Source organism: Budorcas taxicolor, chromosome 7 (genome assembly GCF_023091745.1).
Source record: "Budorcas taxicolor isolate Tak-1 chromosome 7, Takin1.1, whole genome shotgun sequence".
Classification (NCBI taxonomy): Eukaryota; Metazoa; Chordata; class Mammalia; order Artiodactyla; family Bovidae; genus Budorcas; species Budorcas taxicolor.
The window spans coordinates 22,159,448-22,177,403 of record NC_068916.1 but is presented as its reverse complement, the minus strand read 5'-3'; the positions used below and the strand labels follow the sequence as shown (position 1 = coordinate 22,177,403).

The window sequence follows — 17,956 nt, the reverse complement described above, 5'->3', positions numbered from 1 at the left end:
CCCGAGTCTCTGCTTCCAGAAAGTGGCTTCCAGCTTTGCGTCCAGCTCCCAGCAACCTTCTAACGCCCGCAGCCCGTTTCCCAGGAAAGGCCCCGACCGCGTGCCGCGCCGTCCCTCAGCTTGCCGGGTCGGCGAGAACGCTGTGACGCCCACGCCCTGCACCGCGCGGCGCTGTCCCGGGAACGCGCTCTCATCACCCCACGTTGCCCACTGCAGAGCCGCGGCAGCATGCGGGATTACGACGAAGTGACCGCCTTCCTGGGCAAGTGGGGGCCTTTCCAGCGCCTCATCTTCTTCCTGCTCAGCGCCAGCATCATCCCCAACGGCTTCAACGGTATGTCAGTCGTGTTTCTGGCAGGGACCCCGGAACATCGCTGCTGGGTGCCGGACACCGCGAACCTGAGCAGCGCGTGGCGCAACCACAGTATCCCGATGCGGCTGCAGGACGGCCGCGAGGTGCCTCAGAGCTGCCGCCGTTACCGACTGGCTACAATCGTCAACTTCTCGGCGCTCGGGCTGGAGCCGGGGCGCGATGTGGACCTGGAGCAGCTGGAGCAGGAGGGTTGCCTGGATGGCTGGGAATTTAGCCAGGATATCTACCTGTCCACCATCGTCACCGAGGTGGGTGTGTGAGCGACCCTTAATCTGCATCAGTCCCCCTGGAGACACCCCAGCCGTGCCTCCCTCAGCGTCCCCAATTCCTCATCAGACCTGGCTAGCAGTCATCTGGGTTATACTTATAACACAGGTGTGCAGCCCAAGAGGGCAGGCCTCACTTGGGATCATTCCTGGTCAGTTTGTCTAGTAGGGAGGGCATGAAGAACTGAGAAGGGAGGCAGCTGTTAACTGCCTTTTTCTCTGGCAGTTTCACAAGAGGAGGTTGTTTCCCAAGAGCCTCGACTATCAACCCCAGGCTCCCCAGATATACAGACTGAGTCCAGTTCCTGCCACAGGCGTGAGAAGGGGTGTGGGGATGCTGCTGAGACCATGTGCAGACACAAAGAGTCTTATTGCTGGGCAGGGCATGGGCAGGTCTGGTCTGTTCCCTGGCCACAGACTTCTGGAAGCATCAGGGGCTCTCCTGATCTGCTATACAACTATGGTAAGGCTTGGGTCCTGTCCTGAGGCTCTAATTTCTCCACAAAGGAGCAGGAGGCCTCCTGATACTGGTGGAGAGGAGGGAACTAGAGGAGATATAACCCTGGTTCCAAGGCACTCATGAAGGGACAGACTCACAGAGACAGTATAAGCACAGAGCTCAGGGCCTTCTCTGGCTTTGATCCCCTAACTGGGGCTCATAGTGCTTACCTGCCTTCTGCCCACAGTCGGATCCTGAGGCATCTAAAAGTAGGGGTCAGCTCATCCCAGTTCCTGGAAGTGCGGTAAGCATCTGGGCTAGAGCTGGCCCTACTAACTGCAGTCCTCCTCGACAGCTGGGTTCACCTATCTCTTTCCCCTTCTTTAATAGTTCTGTTCACCTCAGGATGTGAGGGGTGGGTAGGTAGCTGCTGGTTTACAAGTCCGTGGCTATCCCTGTTACACTTGGCCCAAGTGGGCCTCTGGGAAAATACATCATTCCCCATCTGAGGATGCACAACATTACACACTCACAAACACACAACCGGATTTGCCTTTTTCAGCAGCTTTTCCCTTACTTGCTTTCTTTTTGGGTACTATAAAAAGTAGTATGTGAGTAAAATAAAAAGCAAAGGAGCACTAGTCATTGGGAGGAAGGAGGAGAGAAGCATGAAAGTGAGTAGGGTAGGTGATTCTCCCTAGAGAGGTGGTGGGATAAAGAGTTCTGGAGTCAGATAGGTAGACTGGTTCTGGCCCCACCCGTAAGCACTAGCCTTCAAATATTTGCATATTCATGTTTATGGCAGTATTATTCACAAAAGGTAAAAGCAACTCAAATATCCAGCAACAGATAAATGGATAAATAAAATGTGGTATATACACACAATGGAATAGTATTCAGCCTTCAAAGAGGAAGGAAATTCTGACACATGCTACAACATGAATGAACCTTGAAGATATTATGCCAAATGAAATAAGCTAGTCACAAAAAAAGACAGAGACTGTTTGATTTCACTTACATACTATATGAAGAGTAGTCAAACTCATGGGAACAGAAAGTAGAATGGTAGTTGCCAGGGGCTGGGAGGGGAGGGAAATGGGGTGTTATTTAATAGATATAGAGTTTTGTTTTGCAAGTTGAAAAGAGTTCTGGAGACTGATTGCACAATAATGTGAATATATTTAATACTACTGAACTGTACACTTAAAAATTGTACATTTTATGTTGTGTGAATTTTATTACAGTTGTTAAAAATGAGGATCATAAGAATGCCCAGCTTATCTGAGTTGTTGAGAGGATTCAGTGAGATCATGTGCTATGCAACATCCCTTAGCACCAGCAAACGGGCATCACGGGTGGGTGGATGAGGAGCGGTAAGGGCAGGACCTCGTCATCTCTGGCTGGGCATCAGGGGCACTTGGGGAGCTGTTCTAAGGGCCAGGTTTCAGCCAGTACAATGGGTGATGAGACTTGCTGAAGGCAGAGCCCCTTTCCCAGGGTGGAATTCTAGGGCCAGAGAATAGGACACAGGTCTGAATCCACTGCCAGGGGAGAAACGCCCTCGTCTCCCTGACAAGAGCAAGTTGGGGACCCTGAGCAAGTTCTCTGCACCCCTCTGGCCCCACACTGGCAGAGGGATCATCCTCAGATGGTCTCTTCTGTATACCTCTGTATGGGATCTCCTGATGGGCATATCCTCTGGGACAGAGGAGCCCACCTGAACTGACCCCCTGAACCCTTCACAGGGAAGACAAGTCAGTCAGGGACCAAAGGAGGGCATGTTTTGCCATGCAAGTACTTTCCATGGGATGCCAGGAGGCGAGAACCTGGTATCTGAGTTGGGACCTGTGTGAGTGCATCTGTCTGGGTATATAGGTGTATAAGGTAATTTCCTTCCTCAAGGACTATTTGTGAAATGCAATTTATTTGTCCTGTTCAGAGCTAAGAATCACTTGAAAAAACAAAACCTTATTTTGAAATAATTTTCATTTAGAGAAACGTTGCGAAAATAGTGCAGAGAATGTGCTGATCTCCAGGGGGCCTAGATTCAGGAGCAGGGCCACTGGACAAACGTTAGGGGTGAGTCTGGCTCCTGGCCAGAGTCTAGGCATGGGCTGGCCTTTGCCTCAAACGTGCCTTCTTCTCCCATGGAACATCATTAGGCAGACTTGACCTTCTTCAGTCCATGGGCTGGGAACGCTAGGCAGTCATCTCTGAGCCAGGGCGCACATTCCAGAGGCCCTGGGCGGGGGGAGGAGGCGGGGCTTGTTTGGTAAAGAGCAGCTTTCTGGGGCAGACCACCAGCGACCTAAGGCAGGGCTGCTGCTCCACCATGTCCATTGCTATCCTCTCCTTCAGCTGGAAGCATCCTCTAGGAACCCGTGCAGGAGACCCGGGTTCAATCCCTGGGTTGGGAAGATCCCCTGGAGAAGGAAATGGCAACCCACTCCAGTACTCTTGCCTGGAAAATTCCATGGATGGAGGAGCACGGTAGGCTACAGTCCATGGGGTCGCAAAGAGTCGGACACGACTGAGCGACTTCACTTTCACTTTTCATGCCCTTAACCATGACAGAATGTCCAAAGGGCCTGGGCCTCTGGAGGCACTAGCCTTGTGCTATCTTTCTTAGGACCTGGGATTAGGGCTTGAACAAAATAGGACACACTGATTCCCCACCCACAGCTCAAAGGTATAAAATAGGAACAAAGGAGCCTTATCCTTTGCTAACAGGGTGCTTACGGGAGGCACTAGGAGCAGTGAGAGAGGGAACAAGGAGACCAGAATGAGCTTAGCATCTGACAACTACTTGGCACTCCATATGGCAGCTCAAAGGGATGTACCTCCTTTGAGCCTCCGCCAAAGCTGAAGAGTTTGAGCAAGAAGCAGGTTTAGGCTGTTCTCTTTCCATCAGACTTACAGGCTGCCCTGGAATACTGCTGGCTAGAGTGAGACTGGCAGCTTGGTTGTCAGGACAGCCTGAATATCAGACCTGCCCTCTGGCAGATTCCAAAGGGGATAAAGTGGGAACCTCAGCCTCCAGCCAACACCAACAGACTTTTATTTCCAGGCAGTGCTGCAGAAAGAGAACAAGTACAGGAGACTGGGGGCCTTTTCCTAGCTGTGGCCTGCATTTGCTTCCCTGTTTATCAGCTGCCTCATGCCAGACAGTTTGTCTGTTGCCTCTAAGTTCTGTTCCTCTAACAAAGGCCACCAGGATCTCAGAATGTCCCTTCGTCCAGAGGCTGCTTCACCCAAGCCTCCTGCCAAGTTTCTGGATAAAGATTTTGTCCATCTCTCCTGGTGGGCAGCAGAGCCCTCACACTTTGTCCAAGAGATAGGGTGGTATATTGACCAAAACAAGCCTTGTCAGAGCTGGCCAGAGGAGCTGTAAATGCCTTGGGCCCGTGAAGGGACTGTAATTTCTTCTTTGTGACAGGCTGTTTGTGTGTGCTGTTAGTTCAGTTGTGTCTGACTCTTTTTGACCCTATGGAGTGCAGCCTGCCAGGCTCCTCTGTCCATGGGATTCTCCAGGCAAGAATACTGAAGTGGGTTGCCATGCCCTCCTCCAGGGGATCTTCCTGACCCAGGGATCGAACCCATGTCTCTTATGTCTCCTGCATTGGCAGGTGGGTTCTTCCAGGCTAATGCAGGCCTGCCTTGTTATCTGAAGCCTTGGTATAGTTTTAAGCATGTCTCTAGAGTCCAAAAAAATATATAAACAAATAAAATAGCAGGGATCTCCATTTGAAGTAGAAAGAATAGAGCCTCTGGGGAAAGGTTCTGTTGACTCACATATCCCAACAATTGACACAGACAGTCCAAGGCTGGTGGTGCCTGGTCTGTGTTTACAGGACTGGAAACAGGACTGAGTGCCCCTTCTTCTTCCCTCAGGCCCCTCCATTCCCATCCCTACCATCCCACTTAAACTCCCTGGGTCTTTGGCTTTGGCTCCACCTCTGATGACCAGAGAACTCTTCACCAATGCCTCTCCACCTGTGGGTGCTTTTTCTTTACATCTAATATAAGAGAAGAAGGATCCTGAGATTTTTAAGAGTTAGCCTCCCAGCTTCTGAGCTCCAAGTGCAGAGGCTTAATTCCTGGTGAGTGCAGCCAGGAGATTGGGGGATCCCATCCTCCACTCAGTCCATACTCCTGTAGTGGCGCCTCTACTCTAGTGTCCACAGGCTGACAAGACGGGGGCCCTGGATGCCCTTATCCCAGTTTGTTGTAGAGTGGAGATTCCATGCCAAGAGAGGCAAGCCAAAAAGGATACTACCACCTCCAACCAGTGTCTAACTCAGAGGGCACTTTCCCTTACCCCAGCCTGAGCAGGGGCTCAGATATTTTCCCCCAGGAGAAGAAGTCCATAACAATAGAGAGCTCTGAAGCTGTCCCCACAGGAAATAACTTCATTTCACACAGGATGTACAGAAGTTGAAGCCTGAGAATGCACTTTAAAACAACAGAAATCGTGGTGGTAAACAATTATGAGGAGACTGGTAGCTCCATTAGAGCAACAAGCTAACCCATAGGGCAGCTAGATTACCGGAGAGAACCAGAAAAACGAGACAGCTCAGAGCAACACTCCTGGAGTCAGAACAAACCTCACAGACTTGCCTCAAAACTGCTCCTTTAAAGGGGCTTGAATTTAATTGAACTAGTCTGTGGCATGTTTTGTGCCCCAGCGCACACTAAAGGAATGATATAGCAATTGGTGGAGCCTGACAGCTAGGTTGGATGGCATCACTGACTCAGTGGACATAAGTTTAAGCAAACTCAGGGAGATAGTGAAGGACAGGGAGGCCTGGCACGCTGCAGTTCATGGGGTTGCAAAGAGTCGGACACGACTTAGCGACAGAACAACAACAGCTAGGTGTGATATCAGCAGAGGGAGACAGCTTAATAGAAAAAATGGGGAAAGAGACAGTCAAAAAGAGCCCTGCTAAATCCATTGTTCTCCCAAGGTGACTGCACACATGCCTAAGGCTGTGTCCTCTGAAGAGCGACACCAGAGGCTTCACACTGCAGGGGAAATAGTCTTTAATAAGAGTCCAGCCAAGTCATTAAACAAACAAAAAAGCAAACAAAAACAAAGACAGGTACCCCTGGTGTGTGTCGGGGTGAGAAGGGGTGTGGGGGAGAAAATTCAATGCTCAGAGTTTCTACAGTGTATTTTCTGAAATGTCCAGTTTTTAACCAAAAATTACAAGGCATACAAAGAAACAGGAAAACATGACCCACACTCAGGAAAAAAGTAGGAAACAGAAATTGCCCGAAAGGGCCTAGATGTCAGATTTAACAAAAACTTAAAAGCAGCATTATAAGTATTGTCAAAGAACTAAAGGAATTCATGCTTAGAAAGTAAAAGAAGGTACAATGACAGTGTCTCATCAAATACAGAATACCAATTAAGATATTAAAATGAAAGTTATATAAAAAAGAATCAAATAAAGGTTCTGTAATTGAAATAAACAGTAGCTGAAATTTAAAAGTTCACTAGAGAGCCTTACTAGTAACTCTGAATAGACAGAAGAAAGAATCAGCAAATTTGAAGACAGAGAAATAGAAATTATGTAATCCAAAAAACAGGAAAAAAAAGAGTGAAGAAAAATGAACAAGTTCTTAAAGCAATGCGGAACATTGTTAACCAGACTAATATGCATTAAGGGAACACTAGAAGGAGAGGAAAGAAAGAAGGAGAAAAAAAGATAGCGAAAGAAATACTGACTGAAAACTTACCAAATATTAAAATCATTCATCTACACAGTTCAGCGGCTCAATTCCAAGAAGAAACAAAAAGATTTTTGCACACAGGCAAATCATGGTAAGATTACTTAAAATCAAACACCAAGGGAAATTTTTGAAAACAGTAAGAAAAATAGAACACATACAAAGGAGCCCTAATAAGATTTACATTTGACTTGTCATAAGAAAGAAAGGAGGGGACTTCCCAGGTGGTCCGGTGGTTGAGAATCTGCCTGCCAATGCAGCGTCCACGGGTTTGATCCTTGGTCCAGGAAGATTCTACATGTTGAGGGGCAACTAAGCCCAAGCACCACAACTACTGAAGCCCACACACCCTAGAGCCTGCACTCCACAGCTAGAGAAGCCACTGCGAGAAGCCTGTGCTTCACAACTAAAGAGTAACCCCCACTCGCTGCAACTATGAAAGCCTGTGCAAGGCAAGAAAGACCCAGTGCTGCCATAAGCAAATACATTTTAAAAAAGAAACAAAGGAGGCCAAAGCCAGGGGGATAACATATTTAAACTGCTAAAAGAAAAAGCACATCAACCAAAAATCTTATTAATGTAACGAGCAAAACTATCTTTTAAAACTGAAATAGATATTCTCTCTCTCTCACACACACACACATAAGAGAATTTTTGACTAGCAGTGCTACCTTACAAGAAATACTAAAGAATGTTCTTCAGGAATAATTATTTTTCTAAACCACAACTTATTCTTTGAAAACTACAAAGCATCTTTGAAAGAAATGAAAATCTAAATAAATGAAAAGATATCTCATGTTCTGTTCATGAAGCAGTAGGTAATATTGTCAAGATGGCAACTCCCCAAACTGATCTACAGATTCAACACAAAACAGATTCAATATCGTTAAGTCATTAGGAAAATCACAACCACAATCAAGTCAAAACCATAATGAAATACTGCTTAATACCTCCTGGGATGGTTAAAATTAAAAAGATATACAATACGTTGATAGGAATATGGAAAAATTGAAACATTTGTTCATTACTGTTGGGTTTATACAATGATACAGCCACTTTAGAAATACCCAAGAGAAATGAGAACATATATCCTTGCAATATCTTGTATACAAAAGTTTATAACAGCTTTATTCATAATAGCCAAAAAGTAGAAACAACTCAAATGTCTACCAACTGCTAAATGGCTAAATAAAAGGTGGTATAGCCAAACAGTGGAATATTATTCAACCATAAAAAGGAATAAAGTACTGATACTTAGTACTTGAACAAAGTACTGATACTTAGAACAACATGGATGAACCTTGAAAACATGCTACCTGAAAGAAGCCAGTCACAAAAGATTGCATATTGTATTATTCCATTTATATTAAATGTCCAGTGTAAACCCATCTAACATTGTTCAAAATAGAGTAGCCCCTGTCAAGGGCCACTATCAAGTCTCTTTCAGACACCCAAGGACTGGAAAATTACTGAAGACAAGTTACAGATTCTCAGAAAAAAACAAAAACAAAAAACACAGCCTATTGAAGCACAGCTAGCCCAGATGCAACTGTGGACCAGAAAATATATGAACCCACCACCCCCTTCCTGCACCTTGCCCTTTGAACTCAATAAAAGACTCAAACCCCCACCACTGGGGGCCAGCAACCACTCTATGCATCTGGCCCTTTCCTCCCTTGGAAAGGAAATAAAAACTCTCTTTTCTTTTCTTGTTAATATTTCTGTGAATTCTTTCACAATCCATGTCGGCTCACCCAACACCCAAAATAGGCAAATCCAAAGAGACTGAGTGTATGTTAGTGATTGCCAAGGCTGGGAAAAGAGAATTGGAAGTGACTGCTAATGGGCATGGGGTTTCTTTCAGGGGTGATGAAACTGTTCTAAAATTAGATAATACTGATGATTGCACAACTCTGTGAATATAGTAAATTACGAATGAATTATACACATATACACTGAATTATACACATAAGAATGAATTTTATGGTATGTAAATTATATCTCAATAAAGCTCTTATCAATTCAGTTCAGTCACTCAGTCGTGTCCAGCTCTTTGCGACCCAATGAACCACAGCACACCAGGCCTCCCTGTCCATCACCGACTCCTGGAGTCCACCCAAACTCATGTCCATTGAGTCGGTGATGCCATCCAGCCATCTCATCCTCTGTCGTCCCCTTCCCCTCCTGCCCTCAATCTTTCCCAGCACAGGGTCTTTCCCAGTGAGTCAGCTCTTCGCATTAGGTGGCCAAAGTATTGGAGTTTCAGCCGTAACATCAGTCCTTCCAATGAACACCCAGGACTGATCTCCTTTAGGATGGACTGGTTGGATCTCCTTGCCGTCCAAGGGACTCTCAAGAGTCTTCTCCAACACCACAGTTCAAAAGCATCAATTCTTCGGCGCTCAGCTTTCTTTATAGTCCAACTCTCATGTCCATACACAACCACTGGAAAAACCATAGCCTTGACTAGACGGACCTTTGTTGGCAATGTCTCTGGTTTTTAATATGCTGTCATATTAAAAGTTGGTCATAACTTTCTTTCCAAGGAGTAAGCATCTTTTAATTTCATTGCTGCAGTTGCCATCTGCAGTGATTTTGGAGCCCAGAGAAATAAACTCAGCCACAGTTTCCACTGCTTCCCCATCTATCTGCCATGAAGTGATGGGACCGGATACCATGATCTTCGTTTTCTGAATGTTAGCTTTAAGCCAACTTTTTCACTCTCTTCTTTCACTTTCATCAAGAGGCTCTTTAGTTCCTTTTCACTTTCTGCCATAAGGGTGGTGTCATCTGCATATCTGAGGTTATTGATATTTCTCCCAGCAATCTTGATTCCAGCTTGTGCTTCCTCCAGCCCAGCATTTCTCATGATGTACTCTGCATAGAAGTTAAATAAGCAGGGTGACAATATACAGCCTTGACGTACTCCTTTTCCTATTTGGAACCAGTCTGTTGTTCCATGTCCAGTTCTAACTTGCTTCCTGACCTGCAAACAGGTTTCTCAAGAGGCAGGTCAGGTGGTCTGTTATTCCCATCTCTTTCAGAATTTTCCACAGTTTACTGTGATCCACACAATCAAAGGCTTTGGCATAGTCCATAAAGCAGAAATAGATGTTTTTCTGGAACTCTCTTGCTTTTTCATAAATGAAAAGAATTAAATAGCAAACTTCCCCCCACCACTCCATGGTCAGTATATTTCTAGCTTTAAGTTTACAACTAAGTTATAAAGAAGAAATTGTGGATGGAGGTATATGCTATTATTAACTAACTGCTACTTCCTCTTGTCCCTCACAGAATGAAAAATAAGAGAACACAGAAATTCTTTCTTAAATGAACTATTGCTAGTTTTTCATTCACAGCTGTCTCTGAGATTGAAGTTCATTTATAAAGGGATTTTACACCTTGTGATGAAAACTTTTCTGGTTTTTAGTCATTGAATAGAAAGTTCTCGTTTCTAACACTCTCTTCTGCCTAGTCAGATTTAAGTACAACCTGCTTTGCTTATTCATTAATGCTGTTTATAAAAGGCATGAGATTAGAAGAAAGGGAACTACCCTTCCACGAGGTCTGTAATGTGTCAGACGCTGTCAGACACTCTACTTACATTTCCCATCCAATGCTCACAACAGCTTTGGGAGGGAGTACTATTGTCACCTCTTTGAAGATGAGAAAGCAGGCTAACAGGGGTGAATGAGCGGCCCAAAGTCTCACAGTCAGAAATGGCAGAACCCAAGACAGCCTGTACTCTTTGCTCAGCATCAAGCTGCCTTCCAGAGTTCTCAGTTCTATGTAGTCACCGGGATACTCTTATCTTTATGACCCTTTATGGCTTTGGTAAAGGCTAAAATTACTAGACTTTGGCTACTTGCAGAGTTCAAGGTTGAGGGTGATTTTCAAATGACTGTGTGATACCAAACTAGTTTTCCATTATTCCTAACTGTTCAACATTTGTTCATCAACAATTTGTCAAGCATCTGCCACGTGCCTAGCCTTGTACACTTTAGTTAACTAAAATGATTACATGAATGTGTTCAGGTTTTAGAACTCTCTCCATCTGGAGGAGGTTGAACAGGGAGGGAGGTGCCTCTCTTCCTGTCCTGCTGGAGAGCAAGGACACGATGGCCAAGAACATCCCACCCAGGATGGCTGGGCCCATGCGTGCACATGTGCACACCTGATCTGTCCTGTAAAGCAAGCTTGACCTTCAGCTTCATGGAGGCAGTGACCACGTCTGCTTTGTGCCCCTTCAGAATCTGGCCCAGAGCAGGTGCTCAATGCCTATTGAATAAATGATTAAGCAGTTCCTTTTACCAGTCCTTCCCTTGTGGCTCAGCTGGTAAAGAGTCTGCCTGCAATGCTGGAGACCTGGGTTCGATCCCTGGGTTGGGAAGATCCCCGGGAGAAGGGAAAGGCTACCCACTCCAGTATTCTGGCCTAGAGAATTCCATGGGCTATACAGTGCATGGGGTGACAAAGAGTCGGACATGACTGAGTGACTTTCGCCTCGCTTTACCAGTCCACCAGAACTTGGGCTAGTCACTTCACTGCTGTGTGCCTTCATTTGCTCATTTGTAAAATGGGGATAAAGGGAATACCTATTTTCAGATGGCAACTTTGAGATCCCCTGAATGATGCAAGGCGCACAGTGAGCAATCCATACACTGTACTTGTCCTTTCTGCTATTACTGTTGAGGGCATGAGATGTGTGTTCTTCCAGGTCAAGTGTCCTCATGTCATCTATTCCCTTGGGACCTGGTTTTTTGTTCTTTAAGGCTACATGACCCAGTCAAATGGGGAATATTGGTCTAAGACCTGGAGGATGAGACAGACACAGTAATCCTATGAGAGTATATCCAGTGCCTCAACCGTGCACAGTGTGGGACGTTCCACTCTTTGTCCAGAGTGCACGTGGGAGTGTGGGTTATGTTTCAGAAATGGTAGTGTTTGACCTGAGGGCATAGCTCCAGGCCAATGCCAGGCAGCCTCTCACCAGGCCATCAGCCATTCATCTCTAAGCTGACCTTGTGTATGTATGTTTGTGTCTGTATGTGTGTACACACGTGTGCGGAGACCCACAGGATACTTCTATCTCATCAAGGAAAAGACCGTCTCCCACTGGTCCTGCCATGTCATTGTCAACCACAGGGAGTTCCCTGGGACCTGACAATTGAGGCCCTAAGATACACCCCTAAAAGCCCAAGGGCCTGGGGCAGGCAGGGCCTGGCCTTCTCAAGAATGGCCCCATAGAGAAAAGGGTCCCCCTATAGGCTGGCAGCTGATGTATTGGAACACCAGGCCCGTGAGCTGAAGCCAATATTTTATCCACCAATTTTGTATCCTGTTACCAGGCCTCTTGCAACTTTCAAAGAGACTCTTTGGGTACAATGACTCCCCAAGAGGGAACCCAGCCTTAGAAACAACCATAAGTAGCATGAGGTCCAGCTGCCCTCCTCTACCACACGTGAGCAGAGACAGACAGCGCTCTCTACCAAAGACAGACAGCACCCCCACGGGCCTGGGGCAGGTGCTGCTGTGTGCACACGGCCACCTTCTGTGCTGCGATGCTGATGGCTGCGGGGGCACCTCTTCAGGGAGGGAAGGGGGACCTAGAGCAATGGGAAGCTGGCCCCTGCCTCACCTTTCTCAGAACTCAGTTCACAATTCCTTTCCTTGCTGCATTCCCCAAACAGACCAGGCTTGACTCACCATCAGGGCCGGCTTGATGGGCACCAATCCCTGTAGTCACCTAGGGCCCCACATTTATTTTTAATGCTCTGCTATTGACATCTTGAAATTCTTAATCATTTTGAACAAGGGGTCCTATATTTTCTGGTTACACTGGGCCTGAAACTTAGGGAGCCAGTTCTGTTTACTGTTTTGCTCATGCAAGGCCTGCCATCTGACAGCTGTCCTCCTTCCTTTCTGTCTCTTAAGTCCTATCTATGCTGCCCAAAGGCAACGTCCTGATAGAAAAATGTTTTTAAAACCGCAAAGGAGAGCATGTTATCTTGGGAAGAGCTTTCCTGCTTGGCTGCAGATGGAATGGTGATGGTTGATAATGAATACTTAATAGCCCCACCAAACCTGGGATTTTCTTAGTTCTGTTCAAGGGTAACGGCTGTGGTGGAGGTCTTCTGCCCCTAGTCTTGATGTCACATTCCTTGAAGAAGTGTAGGGGTGGTATGTAATAAACTCATTTTATCTGGCCTTTGGTGTTCTTGTCCAAAGCAGAACATGGGTACGAGGTAAAGTTCTAAGGCCCAAGTAGTTATCTCGCTTGCCTTGCCCATTTACTTGCTTTGACTTCAGGCAAACACTAGTCTCAGAAACAAAGTTTACTCTTCTGCCTAATGGGTTATGAACCACACCATGAGGCTTTGGGGCTTCAATCTGTGATTTTTAGAAGAACATATCTCCCTTGACTCGTGGCCTGGCGGAGCACGTGAATCTGGCCATACAGTTTTGGAGAGTTGGTGCCTTTTCCCCTGAAGCCCATTCAAGGTACCCCAGTTGAAGAAGCCTTCCTCTGGGTGTGGGTTCAGACATATCCTCAGTTGTGCCTGAGGGGTAGAGAGTTTCTGGTTCACGTCGGTTTTTCTTCTGCAGAGCTGTGCTCGGGCAGCCCGCCTGCGAGCAGCTTTGTGAGCACAGTGTGAGGCGGTCCCATGAATCGTGCTGTTGTCTCCAGGATGGCGTGTGCTCAAGGACATTATAGTCAGCATAACAGAGTGGCCCCTTTGTGGAAGGAAGTATAGAGGAGAGGCTTCTCCTCGGTCTCGGTACTCAGGCAAACTGAGCTTCTGCAGAATGAGTTTATTACTCTGCACACTGTGATCCTGAGAGCCAAGCTGCTGGGATATTCGAAGCCAGATTTCAGGGCTTCCCTGGCAAGCTGACAGGCCCTTGGGCAGGACAGCCAGAGGTCAGTCTTGGTTATTTTTGTAACCCCTGCTCCTCTGAGATTTTCATTTGTCACGATTCCCTTAGCGTTTTGTTGTACACATTTTTCTTGTATGTATCCTTATATCCACCTCTCTCTGCTGCAAATGGGGCATGATACAAATATGTGAATTCACTTTTAAATCTATGTCAGGGAAGTTGAAAGGATTAAGAACCAAACTGCCTTAGGAATGTCATGGGTACAGTACCACTGCTGAGTGGCGGGCTGGGGTTGGGTGGGGGCCAGGGGATTTTTCCTATAGACTTTATCATCTTACCACACACAGAAATCCTGGCCCATTATCCCAAAATACTTAATTGCCACCTGCTTCTTTTTTGATTCACAAAAGCTCACTGAACACATTTTGAAATTTTTGCAAACTCCCCTTGAGATTATGCTGAATTGACTTAAGTCAAGAGCTGGTAACAAACTCTAGCTGAAAGTCTCATTTTGTGGGTCCACAAGCAGGGACTTGTTAGAGCTACAACAGCCCATGGGCCCTGGGGAGTGGGAGGGACCACACTTCTGGGAGGGCTGCATGGAAAGGAGGGTGGAGGAGTGTAGAGGGGAGATAAGAAGCACTGAAGAGGGGCGGGAACACCACCCCTAGCACAGTGGGGCTCCGGATCAAGCCCTACGCATGGCCTATGGGGTTGCATGGCCTACGGTGTTGCATGGTCTACGGGGTTGCATGGCCTACGGTGTTGCATGGCCTACAGTGTTGCATGGCCCAGGGAGCACAGGGTTCTCTGGAGGATTCTGCTCAGAAAATATAATCACAAGTGTTTGGGGACCACTTGCATTTTTCAACAGGTAGAAGAAGCTTTTCTACCTGGATCAAGTGACCATGCCCACCACCCTGCCCTGCAGGCATTTCGAACACGGTTCCTCCATGCCAGAGGGTCATGCTTCAGTACCTTCTGAAGCAGAAATGGCACCTCTGCTTCATACTACTTCACAGTTGAGGGGTTGCCAGTCAAAGCCATGCCACAGCTCAATTCTCAGTACACAATGTAAGCAGGGCCAGAGGTACCACCCCTCCTTTCGGAAGAGGAAGGTGAGCCTCAGGAAGGACAGTGACTTGCCCCAGTGACTGACAGTCAGCAGTCAACCCCAGGACTGTGAAGCTTATGCCCTTTGCACAGTAGTGAGCCTGGCACAGGGGAGGAGAGCCTGCCTGGCTGCCACACTAATATGCCTTCGGAGCTGGGCAGGGGCTGGACCTGCTGGAGGGCTGGGCTCACACTTTGTGTTTTTCCCTGGCAGTGGAGTCTGGTGTGTGAGGAGGATTGGAAGACGCCCCTTACCACTTCCCTGTTCTTTGTAGGCGTGCTTCTCGGCTCCTTTGTGTCTGGGCAGCTATCAGACAGGTAAGAATGGTGGGAGGAAGGAAAGGTGATTGTCAATACACTACCTGTCCTGGGGCTGGACTGAATTTAGGGTATTTTCACCAGAGAAAGGGAGACCCCATAGGCCACCAAGTGAGTCACAGGAGGAACTATGATGTATCCTGTATCCTCTGTGCTCAGCCCCTTGTGGGGAACCACTGGAAAATGGGGCCCTTATATCACCAACTGTTAGTTGCTTAGTTGTGCCCAACTCTTTGCGACCTCGTGACTGTAGCCTGCCAGGCTCTTCTGTCCACAGAATTCTCCAGGCAAGCATACTAGAGTGGGTTGCCTTTTCTTACTCCAGGGGATCTTCCCGACGCAGGGATCGAACCAGGGTCTCCAACATTGTGGGCAGATTCTTTACCATCTGAGCTCCTCAAAAATATACACTTCTGCCTCACGGCCTCCTCACCCCACCCTCAGTTTTTTGTTGCCATGTGATCTATCCACAACCAGCCATTAGCCAGAGGCAAAGCCAGATGGTGAGTACCCCTCCTTAACTGTGCACCTGCCTCTGCTGTGGGTCAGGCCCCTGGCTGGACACTGGGGCCGCAGAGCTGATTAAGGCTGCTTCAGGTCCTCCTGGAGTGCACTGTCGGGAGGAGACAGCATCGCAGCTTGGGGAGACGTGACCACACTGACCCCTGAATGTTCTGTAGGGACCAGAGCAGGAAGGTGGGAGTGCTCAATGGCAGTGTTGGGGAAGGCTTTCCAGAGGAATAGCTGTCCCTCCCTTAGTCATGAAGCCCAATGGGACTCCCGACCCAAAAGCCTGAGATGACCCGAGTATGGAAGATGAGATGGGAGATGTCCTGTGTTCCCTTTGAGCTACTGGACACTATCAGAAAATGAAGTTAAGACTTAAGCCAGCTGTAGTGTCATTTATGGATGTTGCTGGAAGCTACTTTCCACAGGGCAGTGGTTCCCAATTTGGGATACACAGTAGAGTCACCTGGGAAATAATATCTTTAAGCCCTGATACCCATACTGCATCCAACTGTCTGCATCCAGACAATAAGAATCTCAGAAGGCCATCACAGTAGTTTTTTAAGCTCTCTTGATTCCAAGCACAGCCTAGTTTGGAGACCACTGACACAGAGGGACTCTTGGCTCTAGGTTGACAGAATTCTCATGTTGTTGACATTGGATGTATCTTCAGTTTGTACCGTGCTCATGTTCCAGACGGAGAAGGCAATGGCACCCCACTCCAGTACTCTTGCCTGGAAAATCCCATGGATGGAGAAGCCTGGTGGGCTGCAGTCCATGGGGTCGCTAAGAGTCAGACACGACTGAGGGACTTCACTTTCACTTCTCACTTTCACGCATTGGAGAAGGAAATGGCAACCCACTCCAGTATTCTTCCCTGGAGAATCCCAAGGATGGGGGAGCCCGGTGGGCTGCCATCTATGGGGCTGCACAGAGTCGGACACGACTGAAGCGACTTAGCGGCAGCAGCAGCAGCATGTTCCAGAAATGTGATGGCAGCTTCTACCTACGACTCATTCTAAAGAGCAAATTTCCACGTGGTCCTGACATAAGCTGCTCTGTGATTTCGAGATATGCTGCCTCCACAGGAGGCTCAGAATCTCAGAAACTTACCTCCTGGGCAGAAGGATGCCTGAGACCTCACCCAGGAAGAACCTAGGAGGATGTGATAGGAGAAAAGCCTGTCACAGCCCTGAGAAAAACAGTCTGCAGGGATGCCTGACTTGGGGCTTCCCCAAGCCCTGAGTTCGGTGCTGCTGTGATCTGCACAGGCCACTTCTTGTGTTGTGCTATACTCTACAGATTTGGCAGAAAGACCATCCTCTTCGCAACCATGGCTGTGCAGACTGGCTTCAGCTTTCTGCAGATTTTTTCCATCAACTGGGAGATGTTCACCGTGTTATTTGTCATCGTCGGCATGGGCCAGATCTCCAACTACGTGGTAGCCTTCATTCTAGGTAGGAATGGCTTCTGACCTGCAGGGCCCCTCCTTCCAGTCCTCTGAGAAGCCTGGGAAGAGGGGGCCGCTGAAGAGGGCACAGGGAGCACTCTTACTCAGCGCAGAAGGAAGCACTGTAATTCATGGTCTGTGCTTCCAAAATGCGACCAGCTTCGGGGATATATGCGCCGGGGAGGAGGCTGTGGTCACAGGGTCTTTGACAGGTCACAGGCAAGGCAGGCACTCATAGGGAGCCAGCTCTTTGCTGGCCCTGAAATGTGACTGTGAGTAAGAGCTGACCAAGTGATAACTGAGACACGTTTCAGGAGCACAGGGCTCGGGAGGGACACAGAAGAGGGATTCTTGAGGGAGAGACAGTCCAGGGATGTATCTGATCTGAGCTATGAAGGCTCAAGACTTCTGCCTGGGCCACGGCTAAATGGTCTCCCCTGAGCTGGGCCTGGCCCTCAGGGGGATTAAGGATGGTTGGTGCACAGGTGGAGGAGGCACGTGCCAGACAGGAGTCCGGTGCCAGCTGTCCATCTTTGGGCAGATCTGGCTTCACCCCTAAGTCAAAGCCCACCCCCAGAACATATCAGCTGCATACAGGACAAGCCTCATTGCTGGGAGCCGTCCTATCTCCTAGCAGCAGCCTTGCTTCTGGAATATCAGGCCGCATGAGGGGGACTCACAAGCTAGAGGTCAGGAGGAGGCCCCCAGGGCCTTCAGCAGCTTTTCCCAGGAGCCAGCAGGGTGAGCTCCAGGCATGTTGATAAGGGTCATCTGCAGGAGTGAGTCCCCAGCAGGCTTTCTGAGGCCACCTCCTCAGGTGAGAGAAGGGGCAATGCGGCCACCCCTGGAACAATAGATACTCATTCCTATAACCTCTAGTA

General features: G+C 47.9%; 1 protein-coding gene across 1 annotated transcript in view; it reads left to right on the top strand.

The window, feature by feature from the left end:
- The first annotated feature begins 228 nt into the window (after positions 1-228).
- The window catches only part of SLC22A4 (solute carrier family 22 member 4), a 41,682-nt gene continuing 23,954 nt past the window's right edge, over positions 229-17,956 (top strand). Inside the window, exons 1-3 of the mRNA XM_052642713.1 lie at positions 229-621; positions 15,015-15,118; positions 16,928-17,082. Of these exons, the coding sequence (XP_052498673.1) occupies positions 229-621; positions 15,015-15,118; positions 16,928-17,082 (652 nt within the window). The remainder of the gene's footprint in view (positions 622-15,014; positions 15,119-16,927; positions 17,083-17,956) is intronic.